The 19,167-nt window shown below is 36.2% G+C and overlaps 1 protein-coding gene across 1 annotated transcript in view; it reads right to left on the reverse strand.

Moving 5' to 3' along the window:
* The window catches only part of LOC122444958 (EGF-like and EMI domain-containing protein 1), a 627,705-nt gene that overhangs the window by 224,864 nt on the left and 383,674 nt on the right, over nt 1–19,167 (reverse strand). The window contains exon 5 of the mRNA XM_043473804.1: nt 1,893–2,015. Within this exon, the coding sequence (XP_043329739.1) occupies nt 1,893–2,015 (123 nt within the window). The remainder of the gene's footprint in view (nt 1–1,892; nt 2,016–19,167) is intronic.

Below are 19,167 nucleotides of genomic sequence, written 5' to 3' on the forward strand. Positions count from 1 at the left end.
TTTAAATTAAAAAAAAAAAAGCAATTAAAAAAACAGAAAAAAAAATAACAACAATAATTGTCAAACGTAACAGCTAATTGCTCTACTGGCATTTCAAATGTATCATAATAATGATCATGTTGATAATAATAATACTCAGCCAAAAAGAAACAAAGAGTTCAGTGCTTGTCAGGAAGTGGAGAGGGTTGTGAAAATAATATTCTCATCAGGCAGATCATGCTAACTTCAGTGGGCATTAGCCTACCTATCATTTGGACACCATGAGGTGCTTGACCCCTCTGGTTCTCTGATATTGAATCCATACTGAAAACATCATATCAGCCTCATCAGAAATAAAGATGATCTCACTTGAATGAAAGAGGACCTGGTTGAATTTAGGACGTGCCTTTATAAATGCACACCCTTACAGGCAGAGGACCATGTCTGGAATGAAACTTGTCTCAGGAAGTTCCAGATGTAGTCACCCTCAAACATACGGTTGTCTACTTGCAGCCCATCCTGTCGCTATGTGCCAGAGATGGTCCAGAAGAGAGTGAGCTGCACTGCTTCCTGAGAATCTGAGAAATTCTCCAACCTACTCACATCCACAACTTAACTTGTCTTGGCAGTCCCAACAAACCCACAGCCCCAGTCCCAGACACCTTCAGTGGGATGACTCTTCTCTTGTTTTCGCCCATTAACTTACTCATACACGTCCCATTAGGAACTGACATTGTCAGGGGAAAAATTGAGTTTGATTTTGTAAGGTCAATGGGGAAACCAAATAAATGCATTTCTATGTGATCTAAAGAAAAAGGCTGAATACATTAAATGCTCAAGCATTTAAATGGTAAAAATAGATAGGGAAAAAGTCAGAAAGGACAGTTAAAAAGCATGGTACAAGAGATTATTATATTTTGGGTATCTCTTCTTTTTGAGAAGAAGACATGGACGTGATCTCTGGTCCCAATTACTTTCCCAATCTGGGAAACAATGTGGTCATAAATTAGGGTACAATTCATAGTTATCGTTTGAATACCTACTATAGCCACTCACTATGCTAAGTGCTTTAGATGCATTATCTTATTTAATTCCCTCAGCAACTTCTGTGGTTTTAGGAGCTACCATTATCCTAAATTTTACAGATGAGGAAAGAGTCTTAGCAAGATTAAATAACATGCCCAAGGTTACAGAAATTGTAAGTGACAGAGTTGAAACTAAAATCCAGGTCTCTTTGAATCCAATGCACTTAACCTCATTCTATAATGTCTTAAAACACTATTCTGTAAAGTTTTCAGCTTATGTTTCAATCTTTGCCTCTAATCAGTGAGCTCCTTCAGGGCAGAATTTATTTCTCATTAATTTTTATATCCCTAGAGCATGGAATAATGCCTGATACGGAGCAGCAACTCAATGACTGTCAAATGAACAAAATGATGAATTAATAAATAAAGGAAGGAGGGAATTAATTTTAAAAGGAGTCAGAAAATGGAAGTTTGTGGGGAAAAAGCTAATTCTATATCAAAAATACTGGTCCTGTGGTTGCTTTTGCGTCTCTTTATTTCCATTGTAACAACACACGAGTATTTTATGATAAGCACCATTTTCACTTTAGAATTAAACAAAATGCTTTCACAGATATGTACTTTACCCAGGGATTTCAATGAACGATTGAAATTCCATAATCAGAACATGACACAACCAAACCAGCGTATAATCATATGTTTCTTATAATAAGCTACTTGAAGTGTTCTTAGGGTTACAATTTTGTAATCTAGACATGAGAGGAAGATCTGTGCTCTTGACAACATTCAGCACAGGCATTTCAACTGGCTCTGGATCAAAGACATCCCCCTCTTTTGCATTACATAGATGTTCTCTCTTATCAGGAAGCAGACAGTCCCAACTGTTACCTCTACATCCTCTGCCATCTTCCTCCAGCTTCTGGCCAGCTTGACACTTGCAGTAATAACTGCCAATTGTATTACAGCACTGGTCCTGACAGCCACCATTGTCAGCGCTACATTCATTTATATCTGCAATTGAATATGCAAACAGAAATTAGCTTCCTATAGCTAGACACACAAAGAGACTTCAGTGGCTCTCCTAAAAATATACCATCACAGCATGACATCACTGTTTGACCTCAGATGAGATAAAATTATACCTTATTTTAATTAACACACTCCAGTTTTAGCCAACACACTCCAGTTTTGGTGTAAAGAAAAAGACAGGTCATAATCTTTGGTATTTGATGTACTTTTGAACAGTGTCCTAAGGGCTTGTCTAAGTTTAGGGAGTTTGGAGGCTTATGGTGCAGATCAAGAAATTTCACATTCGAGTCATCATTTCAGGATGAGATTGAGAAGAGGAACTAGCAAGTTAGAACACAAGGTCACTTATTTATCCACTAAATGTTTGGTTGCAGTCTTCTCAGATGAATAATTATTGAAGCACAAGCTGGAATCAAGATTGCTGGGAGAAATATCAATAACCACAGATATGCAGATGACACCACCCATATGGCAGAAAGTGAAGAAGAACCAAGGAGCCTCTTGATGAAAGTGAAAGAGGAGAGTGAAAAACTTGGCTTAAATCTCAACATTCAGAAAACTAAGATCATGACATCTGGGCCCATCACTTCATGGCAAATAGATGGGGAAACAGTGGAAACAGTGGCTGACTTAATTTTTCTGGGCTCCAGAATCACTGGAGATGGTTGCAGCCATGAAATTAAAAAACGCTTACTCCTTGGAAGGAAAGTTATGACCAACCTAGATAGCATATTAAAAAGCAGGGACATTACTTTGCCAACAAATGTCCGTCTAGTCAAGGCTATGGTTTTTCCAGTAGTCATGTATGGATATGAGAGTTGGACTGTGAAGAAAGTTGAGTGCCAAAAAATTGATGCTTTTGAACTGTGGTGTTGGAGAAAACTCTTGAGAGTCCCTTGGATTGCAAGGAGATCCAACCAGTCCATCCTAAAGGAGATCAGACCTGGGTATTCATTGGAAGGACTGATGCTGAAGCTGAAACTCCAATACTTTGGCCACCTGATGCAAAGAGCTGACATATTTGAAAAGACCCTGATAATGGGAAAGACTGAGGGCAGGAGAAGAAGGGGATGATGGAGGAAGAGATGGTTGGATGGCATCACTGACTCAATGGACATGAGTTTGGGTAGGCTCCAGGAGTTGGTGATGGACAGGGAGACCTGGCGTGCTCTGGCTCATGGGGTCGCAAAGAATCAGACACGACTGAGCGACTGAACTGAACTGAAATGAACTGAACCACTACATCTTTGGCATGCACTAGACAGTGTAGGGGAAGGTAAAAGGGTAATTTCATGATTTCCAATGGCTCAAATCCAGCTGGGGTGGAGGACTAAACAGAAGTGTGATGTAGTTGTGTCCATGTGCTGGGTATGTCCACAGCTTACTTCTTAACTTGTGGTCAGGAAGCATCCTTACAGATAGGGCTTGATTTTATGTACACCCCAACCAGCTTCCAGTTGATAAGCATTCCAAATTATCTGTAGGTTTGATAGTGAGTGGCCTGTTCTGCTCAAAGTAGCCGCTTCTTTACGCTGACTTGCTGACAATGGTTATTTGTTTTATGAGGTAATTGTGGCTGGAAGAGAGAGACGGGGGTGGGCAATGAGTTAAGTCAGGACCACCCAAAGTAGCTGACAAAGTAGAAGCACTGCCAAAAGGGAGATGAGTCTCCACAATGGTAGAATCAAGACTGCAGAGCACTGATAACTAAAAAAAAAAAAAAATGATGCAGAGTGGGGCTTGGTGCACCTTAACTGGATAAAACTGATTTGCCTGAGGCCTGGCTCTGCAGCTGTAGAAATACATTTTATTAGTTTTTAGGTAAATTTTCATTGAAGTGTGCCATACACATACAAAAGTAAACATGTCTTAAGTTTTGTTAGGGGAAGCACACTGACTGAAACCGCCCACACTGGCCAGGTCCCTACTAACCATTTGCATGAGTTGTTTTACAACAGGAGATCCTGGTAAGGAACATGGAACTAATAAGCCACCACCAACCGGAAGAGTTCGGGAAAAGGTCAAAAGGAGACACCACGTGTCCGACCACCTCCCAGAATCCTTCTTGCTGGTATCCATCTTGGCTGAGTGATGTGTGCACCACATCACTCAGGAAGGATTCTGAGTCAGAATGATTGGCTAAAGACAGCCGGGAAACTAATCCCATCACCATAGAACCTGTAAGCCAGTGGCAGAGCAGTCCTCCTGGGTTCCCCTACCCTTCTGCTCTCCATCGGGTGCCCCTTCCCAGTAAAATCTTTTGCTTTGTCAGCACATGTGTCTCCTCAGACAATTCACTTCTGAGTTTAAGACAAGAGCCCACTTTCGGGCCCTGGAAGGGGTCCCCCTTCCTGCATCAGTTTGATAAGTCTTGAAACATAAAATATAGCAATGCAACCCCAAGAAACAAACCATTGCTAACACCCAGAGAGTTCTGCCTAGCCGAAGGTAACAACCACCCTAATCTTTAACACTGTAGGTTAGTTTTGTCTTTCTGAGTTCTACATAACTGATCATACTGTGCATATTTTTGTGTCTGTCTTCTTTTGTCCAGTATTCTGCTTAAGATTATGAAACTGTACTTGTAGTCTGTTCATTTTTATTCCTGTATATCATTCACATATATGAATATACCATATTTTTTATTTACCCATTTCATAGTTAATGGGAATTTACCTATTTTCTTATTTTGGGTTATTGTAAAGAGTGTTTCTATGAACATCCTCACACATGCCTTTGATAGACCTACATATACATTTCTGTTGGATAATATATCTAGGATTGGAATTGCTGGGTGAAAAGCTGTGTTAGATCCTGCTTTAGTAGTACAGCCAAATAGTCTTCTAAAGAGGTGATTCTAATTTACACTCCCATCAGTGGTGTGTTGGAGACCAGATGCTACTCATCCTTTCTAGTGCTTGTGATATTCTGTTTTGTTTTGTTTCTCATTTTAGCTCTTCTGGAGAGTATACAATAGCATCACATTGTGATTTTAATTTGCATTTTCCAGATGATTAATTAGGTTAAGCACCTTTTTCATGTTATTGGCCATTCGGATAAACTCTTGTTCAATTCTTAAAATACTGATTCTTTAACTAGTAGATCACATAGAATGATAAAGAGAAATTGTAGCAGTGTTTATCCTTGTCTGGCTTCTGAAATTATAAAGATACCTTTTAACATTTCACTGTAAGGAATACTGTGTACTGTAGGGTGTTTTTTTTAATAGATTACTTTTATCAGATTAGGAAAGTTCCTTTCTATTCTAGTTCCTGAGTATTTGTATCATAAATAGGCAATTTTTCCACTTTTTTCTATTACCTGAAAAATTTTAAGGTTTTTCTTTTACTTAAATGTTTGGAAGAATTCAGTTATAATGCTGTCTGGGCCTGGGATTGGGTTTCTGTATGTGTGTATGTGTGTGTAGACTTTTAATTATTGATTCCACTTTTAAAATAAATAAGAATAAAAATATTTTCATTTAAACACGTTAGACAAATTATGTTTGGAGGAATTTGTCCATTTCACATAAATGTTCAAATTTACTACTGTTAATTTATTCATAACATTCTCATACCATCTTTTTAACACCTGTTCAGTTTGTAGCAAGGTCCTTTTCCTATTCTTGAAATAAATAATGTGTGTCTTCTCTCTTCATCAGATTTTTGTCTATCTATCTATCTAGTTGGAAAAGCCTGAACGAATAATTTGGCCAACCCAATATCTTCATATTTTCCAAGGACAAACTTTTGGCTGGATTGATTTCTTTCAGTGCTTTGCTTCTAAGTTCTTGATTATGAAATTAAGTTAACTGAGTTTTGGCTTTTTCTTCTTTAAAAATATTTCTGACAACCTATAAGTATAAAACAAACCACCTTTAAACTAAGTGATTTAAAGAGGCAATTTACTATTATCGTTCATACCTCTGGGGATTGAAGAGTCACCTGGCTGGTCCTTATTTGGGTTTTCACATACGCTAGCAGTAGGTGACAGCTTGGGTTAGATTTGCACACAGGTTTATTCATGCAGATATTGGGATTTGGGTGGAGAGGGCTGGGAACATGGGCTTCCCAGTGGCTCTAGTGGTAAAGAACTCCCTGCAATGCAGGAGATGCTGGTTTGATCCCTGGATTGGGAGGATCCCTTGGAGGAGAACATGGCAACCCATTCCAGTACTCTTTCCTGGAGAATCCCATGGACAGAGGAGCCTGGCAGGCTACAGTCCACAGAATCGCAAAGAGTTGGACACATCTGAAGCAACTGAGCATGCACACGATTGGAACATATGAGAGACTGCTCAGGCATCTCTCTTTACTTCCACATGCCTAACTTTGAACTTCTCATTGCCTGGTGGTCTCAGGATAGAGACATTTTACCAATACATGGTGGTTATCATTACCCAGAGAGACAATTCTAAGAGATCCAAACAGAGGCTGTAAGGCTTCTAATGACCTAGCTTTGAAAGTCACATAGCGTCCCTTCTTAGACATCTATTGGATAATGTACGCACAGGTGAGCTGAGATTCCAGGAGATGGAAGACTTTCTTTCTTCTTTTTTTTTTTTTATATTTTGCTATTTTTTTTTCTTTTTTCTTTTTTATTAGTTGGAGGCTAATTACTTCACAACATTTCAGTGGGTTTTGTCATACATTGACATGAATCAGCCATAGATTTACACGTATTCCCCATCCCGATCCCCCCTCCCACCTCCCTCTCCACCCGATTCCTCTGGGTCTTCCCAGTGCATCAGGCCCGAGCACTTGTCTCATGCATCCCACCTTGGCTGGTGACTTTCTTCTCACAATATGGGCTTTGTAGGTGTGTCCAGCGAAAAAAGAAATTGATGGTAGCCTTCTTGGAGACAGTGTATCACCTTGATATGTTAATTTAAGGCTATATATTTTCCTAAAAATAAGGATTATCTGCATCCCACAGGCTTTGCTGTGTTATGACTTAATTATCATTCAACTCAAAATACTTCCTAATCTAAATCAACATTTTTGTTTGGGTCATTTTAGGTATATTTGGGGGATTTTCAAACATTCGAGGAACTTCCAATCATCTTGTTATTATGAAATGATAGATTAATTCTCCTGTGTACAGAGAATATGTTCTTCATGACTTCAGTTCTTCAAGATGTTAAGTCTTGATTTATATTCTAGCATATGGTCAATTTTGGTTTAAAAAAATCTATATTTACTTGAAAATAAAGTATATCCTACAGTTGCCAGGTGCTATGTTTTCTGTACGTATATATGAACATATAATTATGTGTGTGTGTGTTAGTTGCTCAGTCATGTCTGACTCTTTGCGACCCCATAGACTATACCTCACTGGGCTCCTTTGTTTACGGAATTTTCCAGGCAAGAATACTGGAGGGAGGTGCCACTCCCTTCTCCAGGGGGTCTTCCAAACCCAGGGATCAAATCCAGGTCTCCCGCACCGCAGGCAGATTCAGATATTTCAAATAAGTATGATACTTATATATTTAGGAAAAATGTATAATCAGATCAAGTTTATTAATCATGCATATCATATCTTTGTAGCCTTATGAATTTTTAATGTTTGTTAATATATCAGTTAGTGAGAGGCATAGTGAATTCTCCCTGATTTTACCTTTGTCCTTTTCTGACTGCAATTTTTGGTTTATTTATTTTGAAGCCCTATTATGAGTGGCAAACAAGTTTAGAACTGCCACATCTTCCAACAGATTAAAGCTTTGCTATTATAAAATGTTCCTCTTTAGCTCCAGCTACATTTTTTTATTAAAATTGAGGTATTAGAAAATATGGTCTTGTCTAAGACATGCCTAAGACAATTTGTTCATGCCAAAAAATTCTTGATATTTGGTCTTGTACAAAAACTCCATTAGACATCTTGTCCATAAGACATCTGATTCACACCAAAAGGTCCCAGATACTTGGTCTTGTCCAAAAACATTTTATTTTCTAAATTTTACTTTTAAATTTTTGTATATTTGCTAAATTGAGAAATTATATTCATGTATCTTTGCATGTGTTATTCTAAATAACTAATATCTTTAAACTATATCATTGACCTTTAATGTAATTACTCACATATTTGGATTAAATTTACCATTTATTTTCTTATTTTTCTAAATTTCCATATATTGTATAATACTTTTACTCTCTACATTCTTTGAAACTTATTATCAAAAAAATAAACTTATTATTTTTAGTGTTTTACATGCACTCTTTATTAGGTTGTCAGTTAAATATTACTTTATTATCCTTTTAGCGGTTACTGTGGATATTACAATATCTATTATTAAAGTCTAATATAAATTAGTATTTTAATCACTTCCCTGACAATCCTAGAAACTTATACTTTAACATCTTTATGCTTTTCCATCTTTTTATATTATTTTTATTATGTGTTTGAATTTCAGATATTTAGAAGGCATAAGGATTTATTGTTGTTATTTTACATAGTCAATAGTAATTTAGATTTATCCACATATTTGCCTTTTCTGATATTTATCATTGCTTCTTTTACTTCTATGCTTCTTTTTGGAATAATGTTCCCTCTGTCTGAAAACTGCTTTCAGTGTTTCTCTTCATATGTATTTGCTGGCAATGCTATTTTTTCAGATTTTGTTAGGAAATGACATTTTTTCACTTAATTTTTAAATAAACTTAAAAAAATTAGAACATTTTCAGATTTACAGGAAAATTGCAAAGATAGTTCCCATATACCCCATTTATTTCATATTCCATTAGTATACATATCTATATTAGTATGGCTCACTTGTTTTAATTAATGAGCCAATATTGGTACATTATTAAATAAAATCCATACTTCATTTAGTCTTTCTTAGTTTTTAACCTAATTTCCTTTTTCAATCCGAGGATCCCTTCCAGGGTAACATATTACATGTAATTGTCATGTTCCCTTAGGTTCTTGTTGGTTTTAACAGTTTCTCAGATTTTCCTTGCCTTTGATGACCTTGACAGTTCTGAGGAGTACTGCCAGGTAGCTTACAGAATGTCTCTCATTTTGGGTTTTTATGATGTTTATCTTATTGTTTGACGGGGATGATGTGTTTTGAGGAGGAAGACCACAGTGGTGAAGTGCCATTTTCATGATCGTATCAAGAGTACACATTATCAACACCTGACGTAGCCCTGTTGATGTCAACCTTGATACCCAGGCTGACAGTGTTTGTCAGATTTTTCCACTGTAAGTTTCCTCTCATCCTTCTTCCTTTCTGTACCGGTATTCGCCGGAATGAGGTCATTAAGCACAGCTAACATTTAAGGAGTGCAGTTATCCTTCCTCCTCCTTCAGGGTGAGGTATATCTGTAAGTTATTTGAAACTCTTCTGCGCAGATTTGCCTATTCCTCCCATTTATCACATTTTAATTTAAAAGTATCTTCAGTGAAATAGAATCATAGATTGACAGTCATTGTCTTTAAGCATTTTGAAAGTGACATTTCATTATCATTTAAATTTCCTTTTGCATGTAGTGTGACTATTTTTCTCTGCCTACTTTTAAGATTTTCTTTTTGTCCTGTTTCTGATGTTTTACTATGATACGCTTTAATGTGTGGTGGTTCATTTTTTTATAACTTTCCTCCTTGGAATTTAAGGCACATCACAATTTTATAGTTTGATGTCTTTAAGTTTTACAGAAATTATTCTCACAATTTTGCCCATTTTCTCTCTCTTCTTTTTAGCACTGCATAACACTTCTCTGTGAGACTTTTGATTTTTATGTCACTTTTCTTATGATATTTTGTGTTTTGTTCTACTGTGTTTCTTCTTTATTTGCTTCCATCTAGATATATTCTACTGACCTGTCATTTAGTCATTAACTCTATAAACAACTGTTCATAATATACCTTTAGTTCCACCTACTGCATTCTCCATTAAAGTTATTATCTTTTTCATTTCTAAACTATATAGTTGATTATTTTGTAGATTCCACTTCTTAGGTGAAATTTTTCATTTCATCCACAATTTGCTCATTTTTACAAATCCACTCTTTTTTGACTTGCTTTATGATATTGAAGCTGGATCCTGTAAATATTTTTACTTTACTAGGTGGCACAATGGTAAGCCTTAGTGAAGGGTACTGTAGGAATGCTATAAGAGGGAGAGACACAAGTTTGACTCCAGTGTTTTCTGTTTCAAAGGCATGTACACTGCAGCTGCCAGAAGGCTACTTCCCTCTCATTGGGAAACTCATGCATCAGCAAGCAGCTATTTTTCCTGTGGTCCATACCCTTCAGCAAGTCTCACCAGTGCTCCATCAGCTTTCCATTGAGTCTCACTGCCATTCCAGTGGGCAGGTTTCTGCCTGCCATCCCTGGTCAGCAGCATCTCACCAAACTTCCATACCACCCATTGGGCAACAACTACAACCTCTCAAATTAGATGTAAATTTCAACCTGATGTGAAAACTGGGAGACTGTTTCTAAGTTTGCTCCTTTCTGGGGCATTCTCCTTCATTCCTGGACATAGTGACTTTTCCCTACATCTGCTAGTCCTATATCTTTTAACATTCTTTTAACCATCCCCAATACTTTATCTCCAATTCATAAGTTGTATAGTATGTTTTCTTTTTTCCTGATTACTTCTTTGCTGTAGATTCACAGTCTTACTCAACTCTGGGATACCTTATCTCCAGAATTTTGAGCTCTCAAACTTTGGATTCCATGATAGGTCTGAATTCCAATTTACATCTTCCCAACCTAGTGAGGCTGATGACTCTTCTTTCTGCCTTTCTTCCTATTAGCAACAATTTTCTTCTCATCTTTTGGAATGTCCTACTATGTCACTAATCAGTCCCTCAAGGGGAAACCTCATCTCACTGGCCTTCCTGGCTGCCATGATATTCTCCAATGTCTTCAGATGAGTCATTTTTTTTTAATATTACATACCACTTTTCTATTTGTTCTCAGCTAGAGAATTGACCTGTTACCATATAGACCACTGTAGCCAGTAAAAGAATACCTGTTTACACCATTTCTTGATCCCCCTTACTTTTCCTTGCATCAAACAAAAGAAAACTCCATTAACTGAGGCATTATGTGCTTGTTTATTTTTCTTACAACATGAATCAGTCAATAAGCCAGGAATTTATGATTAACAAAGAATACAAGACTCTAAAAATAAGTCCAAAAAAAAAAAAAATAAAATAAAATAAAAATAAGTCCAGAGCCTTGCAAAATATCATAGAGAGAAAGAACAGTGAAAGCTGATTTCCTAAAAAATATCTGGGTACAAGTTTACGTATTATTCTCTAAACTTAGTTTGCTGGAAAAATAAAAGGAGATATGTTGGGATAGGTCAAGTATGAAGAGTCCTGTGATTTCACATTTAAGAATTTGTCCAAAAATATATTCCAATGGAATTCAGTTCTGTTAGCATCTTTCCATACTTAACATCACACAGACCTCATAATGAACTGATGAGATCATTAAAATTGTGCTTATTCAAAAAAGCTATGGTCATTAAAAAGAAAACTGAAAGTCATATATATATTTAACAAAGCATTTATTACAACTGAAATGTTCATCAGTATGGAAATAAGTAAATTACATGTATCACTTCAGTGCAGTCATTACAAGTCATAATTGTGATGGGAATAAATCAACATGGAGAACTATTATATTGAAATAGATTACAAATTGTTTCTGTGTTTTAGTTACAACTATAAAAGCTATATATTCTTATGAGGAAAGCTTGGAAAGATTAAAAATTAAATAATTTGACATAACAAGCTTCCCTGATAGCTTGGTTGGTGAAGAATCCACCTGCAGTGAAGGAGACCCCAATTTGATTCCTGGGTCAGGAAGATTCCCTGGAGAAGGGATAGGGTACCCACTCCAATATTTTTGGGCTTCCCTTGTGGCTCAGCTGGTAAAGAATCCAACTGCATGGCAGGAGATCTGGGTTTGATCCCTGGGTTGGGAAGATCTCCTGGAGAAGGGAAAGACTACCCACTCCAGTATTCTGCCCTGGAGAATTCCATGGACTGTATAGTCCCTGGGGTTGCAAAGAGTCAGACATGACTGAGCAACATTTTCTACAACAATTTTGACTAATATTGACCTGTACTGAAAGATAAGGCCTAACCTGTGAGTGAATGTTAGTCATTCAGTTGCATCCAACTCTTTGCAACCCCATGGACTGTAGCCTACCAGGCTCCTCTGTCTATGGAGTTCTTCAGGCAAAAATACTGGAGTGGGTTGCCATTACCTTCTCTAGGGGATCTTCCCGATCCAAGGATCGAGTCAGGGTCTCCTGCATTGCAGGCAGATTCTTTACCAACTGAGTTAGCAGGGAAGCCCAAGACCTAACCTAGAATAGCATATTATGACAAAATTACTTCAATTGAAAGCTGAATCAATATGGTCCAAATCGCCTCTGCCAGATTTTTACCTGAAATAAATCTAGAATTTTTAAAAGAAAAGTAGTGCTGGTTTGCATACCCCAAAGAGGGCTTTGAAAAATAATCTATGCTTTTGGACCACATTTATATTTTCTGTGTGTTTTCTAGTTCATCACAGTCTTTCCCACAACCTATCCCTTCTCACTTGTTTATCTCATTCACTTATTTTATTTAACTGGCTCTAAAGGCATCTGACTTGACCCTTCCTGGTCTGAAGACATGGCTTCAAATCCTTAAAGATTCACAGATCTCTGTCAGGGAAGGCCTGGATAGGAATGGACAGGAGGACAAGGAGAAGGAACGCTGTAGCATAACTTCTCTAATTCATTAAGTGGATTGACTTGCTTGTACTACTTTTATATTGGGTAGCTCTCAACTTAAAATGTGTTTAAATAAATTGGTTGTTTGGCTACTAAAAAATTTGAAAATTCTTTTCCTAGACTGTGACATCTGATCATGGGAGAGTTGAAGACAAGGCTTTTTACTCCTAAAGAACATAAATAAATGTATCTCTAGGAGATAATATGAGAGAAAACTGTCAGTAAAGATACCCAGTCTTGACTGTGATATATTAAAATAATAAATATCATGGAAGAATCCCTTTCCACATATGTCTATTTACAAATGTCAAACTGAATTTACCATTCAGAAAACTCATAATCAGATTGATAAGATAGAGTTTACACATGAGCAAGAGTTAAAGAAATAAAAGACAATTAGAAATTTGGTTGGTAAAAATAATTAGTATGTAAAAATAACATTAAAAGGGCTTAAAATACCTTCTTCTCAGGAAGAATTTTAGTAGCACAAAAAACAGCTAATGATATTTTACAAATATGTTTTATTTTTTGGAACTAAAATAATAGCAGTATTAAAAAAAAATAAAAGAAAGCAGCTGATAGCCCTACATAAACTTTAAAGTCTATCATTCTGAGACCAAAATTAAAAGACAAACAAGAAATGAAGACAACATTGACACATAAAAGGCAAAAGGGCAGAAATCATTAATATATTAAAAAGCTAGTATAAATCAAAAGGAAAAGGTGAACTATTCCAAACAGGAATATGGTACAATGAAATAAACTGAAAAAAATCAGAAATACAGATGTCTAATAAATGTCAAATGTTTTTGAACTCTATTAATAATCAAATAAATTAAAATTAAAATAAAATTAATACTGTTCCTTCTCTATTAGATTTACAAAGATTAAAATAAATGCTAATGTGTAAAATTATAAGGGTGTGATAAAGGAATACACCATACATTCTTTGCTAGTAAGAGCACAAACTGAGAAATAGTTTCTGAGATTCAAGGGTCCACAAAAATCTGTATACATGCATATAGTTTTCCACCCAGCAATTCTTTCCAGAATATATCTTAAGGAGACAGTCAAAAGCGCCTATAATGATTCCTTATTTTTCAATGCCAGAGTAGGAAAAATAAAAATTAAATATGAACAGTAATAAGTATATTATGACACATATGAATCAAGGACCACTATACAACAATCATGTTCCAGGAGAATATCTATCTCTGTAAATGTTATGACACACAAGGAGTGTGTATATTTACATATACATATATAATGGCCATCCCACATATCTACTTATCTGTCAATACATTTTTTAAAATGCAAGGACATACTCAAGTATGCTAAAGTGCTTATCTTTGATTGAAGTGATTGCAGATGGTTTTTGCTTTGTTTTATTGCTATATACTTTAGTGTTTCCCAACTTTTTTGCAATGAACATACTTTCAGAAAAACAGCACAATAAATGCTATATATATATACATATATATATATATATATATATATATTTTTTTTTTTTTTTTTTTTAAGTTAAGGCTGAAAGGTTCCTACCACCTTCCTTTCCTTTTTTATATACTCTCTGCTATGGTGCACAATTATATCATTTTTAGTGTTTTTACTTGAATTTTAGAATATGTAGTGTGCTATTAAAAAGAAGATGAATGAGCCTTACAATTTTGCTTGTTAAGCTGCTTTGTAAAGAGCTCAACGTGCTCAATGATATAGAATGTTGGCATTCTATTTAATCCATTTCCTGTGGCCAAGGCTGTAGCAACCAATGAGTTGGATGGTCCCTACTTGAGAAGGCAACAAAGCATGTGAATGCTTCTGATTTCTGGAGTAATCTTCACATTCAAATGATAAAGATAATGTTTTAGAATATGCTCTGTGGAAGTTATACAAGAGATCACTATCCTCCTAAAAAGTAGACCCATGTTTAGGTACTGAAGAGTTGATAAAAGGAGAGGGTGTCACACTGTTTATACCAAGAACCTCCTACCAGGGCTAAAGTAGAAACCCTTTCAGTTCAGTTCAGTTCAGTCACTCAGTCGTGTCCGACTCTTTGCAACCCCATGGATCGCAGCACACCAGGCCTCCCTGTCCATCATCAACTCCCGGAGTTTACTCAAACCCATGTCCATCAAGTCGGTGATGCCATCCAACCATCTCATCCTCTGTCATCCCCTTCTCCTCCGGCCCCCAATCCCTCCCAGCATCAGGGCCTTTTCCAATGAGTCAACTCTTCACATGAGGTGGCCAAAGTATTGGAGTTTCAGCTTCAGCATCAGTCCTTCCAATGAACACCCAGGACTGATCTCATTTAGGATGGACTGGTTGGATCTCCTTGCAGTCTAAGGGACTCTCAAGAGTCTTCTCCAACACCACAGGTGAAAAGCATCAATTTTTCGGCGCTCAGCTTTCTTCACAGTCCAACTCTCACATCCATACATAACCACTGGGAAAACCATAGCCTTGACTAGAGATGGACCTTTGTTGGCAAAGTAATGTCTCTGCTTTTTAATATGCTATCTAGGTTGGTCATCACTTTCCTTCCAAGGAGTAAGCGTCTTTTAATTTTATGGCTGCAATCACCTTCTGCAGTGATTTAGGAGCCCAAAAAATAAAAGTCTGACACTGTTTCCACTGTCTTCCCATCTATTTCCCATGAAGTGATGGGACCAGATGCCATGATCTTAGTTTTCTGAATGTTAAGCTTTAAGCCAACTTTTTCACTCTCCTCTTTCACTTTCATCAAGAGGCTTTTTAGTTCCTCTTCACTCTCTGCCATAAGGGTGGCGTCATCTGCATATCTGAGATTACTGATATTTCTCCCAGCAATCTTAATTCCAGCTTGTGCTTCCTCCAGCCCAGCGTTTCTCATGATGTATTCTTCATATAAGTTAAATAAGCAGGGTGACAATACACAGCCTTGATGTACTCCTTTTCCTATTGGGAACCCTTCAAGGACAAGCAAATATAACTAGCAGGTGAGTTCTCTGGGCAGGCCACACTTTAAAAAGCAATGGCTCTTATTATCAAGCTTAAGTCTGGATCTGCCAGGGCACAGGTGAGCACAAAAGTAAACTCCTTTATCAGATATTTGAGGCTAACCTTACAGTTTTTGGGCTCTGATGTCTCAGATGGTAAAGAATCTGCCAGCAATAAGATAGACTTGGGTTCAATCCCTGGGTGAGGAAGATCCCCTGGAGAAGGAAATGACAACCCACTCCAGTGTTCTTGCCTGGAGAATTTCATGGACAGAGGACCCTAGAAGGCTACAGTCCATAGGGTTCAAAGAATCACACATGACTGAGCGATTAACACTTTCACTTTCTATTCATAGTTCTTAATTTTGTTATCTGTACAGTAAGCGGGAAAGGTATTTTATTAAGATAAGACTATTTTGAGGATCAACTGATATGAAACATTTAAAATAACACAGTTTCTAGCTTAAAATAAGCTCTTTAAATAGTAGCTTTTATTATTAACTAAACATTAGCTATTATTATTTATTTATACTTGAAAAGTTAAGTGTGATTTACAGAAAGCACTCGATTATTCTTGGTTAATTTGTATTGAACATGAATTCAGTCTTAATGTGGATGGAATTATAAATTTATAGTAACATATATCATATTTCTTGCTCTACAGACAGAAATCTTAAAAACAATTTTGCTCTTCTTCCTATAACACTACTTTCATAAAATCCTGTTGTATTTATACAAAATTTGAGGGTTTTGTTTTTTTTTTAATTGCCTAAATAATCCAACCAAAAGATAAGCTTCATTACTAGTATCTGTTCACTGGTCAGTTACATATTGACATCAGTAAATAAAAAAATATAAACACGCATTTCCAACTGTATTATTTTTTCACCTTTCTTTAAAAAGTAAAAGAAAGCAGGATGCACATTTGGTGACCTCAAATACTCAGAAAAAATATATATGAAAATATAAAATTTTTACCAACTGAAAAACCAGTGTTCATAAGTAAAAACTTGAAAGTCATTGGATTTGAAGATGGTTCTGAAAACCAAGTCAATACTTAAGGACTTAAAATTGCAGTTTTATAAAATACTCACTGCATGATAGATTTCAGACTGTTTCATGTGTCCAATGTCATTCAAGGTTGCAAATAAATTTGGCCTTTCAAAAGCAAGATGAATGACAAAAATTCTCTGACATATAGCATGTCTTCCAGGTTAGGCATGACAAAAGTTCAATGATATCATCAAGGCTATCAATCCATCTGTAATGACATACTGTAGTCTCTTCAAGAATTAAATATGATGTTTGCAAGAGCAGTATTGCATTTCTGGTTATAGGAAAAAAATAGAATTGCAAACACACAAAAAGATCTGTTAAATTACATATACAAATAAGCTATTAATTTCTATATTTAAACAAATTTGTGAATCTGGCTTTTTTATATTTGGCCATTCTCCTAAAACATGCTTCTGTTTTGAAAACCACGTGATCTATTTAGTCAATAGTTATTGGGTTTTAGTGATTGCTTATATTGCTTTCAAGAACTAGCAAGTGCTGAACAGAGTCGGCCACAGAACAAAGAGGCAGAATCAGAAGTGTTTCAATTTTTACTCACATCTTTCTCTAAACCAAATGTATTTGGTCCAATTTATCATGCACATTTTTGTTCTTACAGGACCCTTTTATGAAAATTACCCAAAAAGTCAGACATATCTTACATATCATAGTCATTTTCAAATCAATAGACCTGCTGGAGTGAAGACCTAAGCTCCTTACTACAATTAGCTTTTCCAGCAAATTAGTCAATTTCTCTTTAGGTCCCAGACTTAATGTAATTCTGTATAGGTTAAGATATGACAGTAATCAACATTTCTGGAAAATTCATACATGCCCAGATATAATTGGGAAATGCATTTAAACAATGTACTGGGTCTTTACGATCTCATTTTGAGATTACAGAATTATGAATGAATTATATTAACAATATGTGTGTTCTGAATAATTTTGACATTGCCAATGGAATAACTAGTATGTACGATTTTAATTCTAGGACTTTCCTTAAAATAGTGCATCTGTGGCTCAAGTTCAAGACTTCAGCACCTTGTTCTATTCTTAGTCACTAAGGAACAAACTGAGAACCTCAAACAAAAGTCTTGACCTTCACGAGTCTCCTAAGGCCCAGCGAAGCTCCTTCTTCTACTATTCATTATTAGCAGTGGAAAGAAAGGAGGAATGTGGGAATTTGTCAGACTACCACAGAGGAGGATCAGTCCTATAGTCCAGTGACCTCACTCCTTACGTGACCCCTAGACAAAAAGGAAGAAACAATCACAGCTAGAAGGCAACATGCACTGAACTTCATTCAGCCTCTGAGGCTCTAAGTTTGAATCCAGGTTCTAACTCTTCTGTGAGAAACCATGCAATTCACTTCACATTTGTGAGCTGTCTCTTATTCATTTGAAAAAGAATATGATGACAATTCATAAAAATGTTGACAAATATAACTATGATAACATCTACAAAAATGCTTTGCAAATTTTGAAGCCCAATATAAATGCACTCATGTACTATATATAATTGCTTTGTTTTTCTTTCATATTTCTACTAAAAAACTTTTTTAAAAGATTCATCAGAAATTTGTATAGCAAGAGGAATTGTGAAAAAATTAATTTGATTTTTCTATTGAAATATAGTTTATTTATTTTGTTGTTATTTAGTTGCTAAGTCCTGTCCAACTCTATCTGACTCCATGGACTGTAGCCTGCTAGGCTCCTCTGTCCATAGGATTTCCCAGGCAAGAAAACTGGAATGGGTTGCCTGCTCTGAGGACTCTTTGCAACCCCATGGACTATAGCCTGCCAGGCTCCTCTGTCCAGGGGGTTTCCCAGGCAAGAATACTGCAGTGGGTTGCTATTTCTTCTCCAGGGGAGCTTCCTGACCCGGGGATCAAACCCACATCTCTTGCATCTCCTGCATTGGCAGGTAGTGCCACATGGGAAGCCTTTTGATTTACAATATTATGCCATTTTCAGATGTACAACATAGTGATTTTTCTTTTTGCAAAGTATATTCCATTATAGGTTATTATAAGATTTTGGGCATAATCCTCGGTGCTATCTAGTAAATCTCTGTTGCTTATCTAGTCTATGTATAGTAGATTGTATTTGCTAATCTCAAACTTTTAATTTGTCCCCCTCTCTTCCTCTTCCCCATTTGGTCACCATAAATTTGTATTCTCTGTCTGTGAGTCAGTTTCTATTGTGTATATAAATTTGTTTGTATTACTTTTCAGATTCCACTTATAAGTGATATCATATAGTGTTTGTCTTTCTTTGCCTAACTTATTTCACTAAGCTTAACATTCTCTAGGTCCGTCCATGAGGCTGCAAATGGAAAATTAGATTTTATAGGAAAAACT

The sequence above is a fragment of the Cervus canadensis genome, chromosome 7, assembly GCF_019320065.1.
Source record: "Cervus canadensis isolate Bull #8, Minnesota chromosome 7, ASM1932006v1, whole genome shotgun sequence".
NCBI lineage: Eukaryota > Metazoa > Chordata > Mammalia > Artiodactyla > Cervidae > Cervus > Cervus canadensis.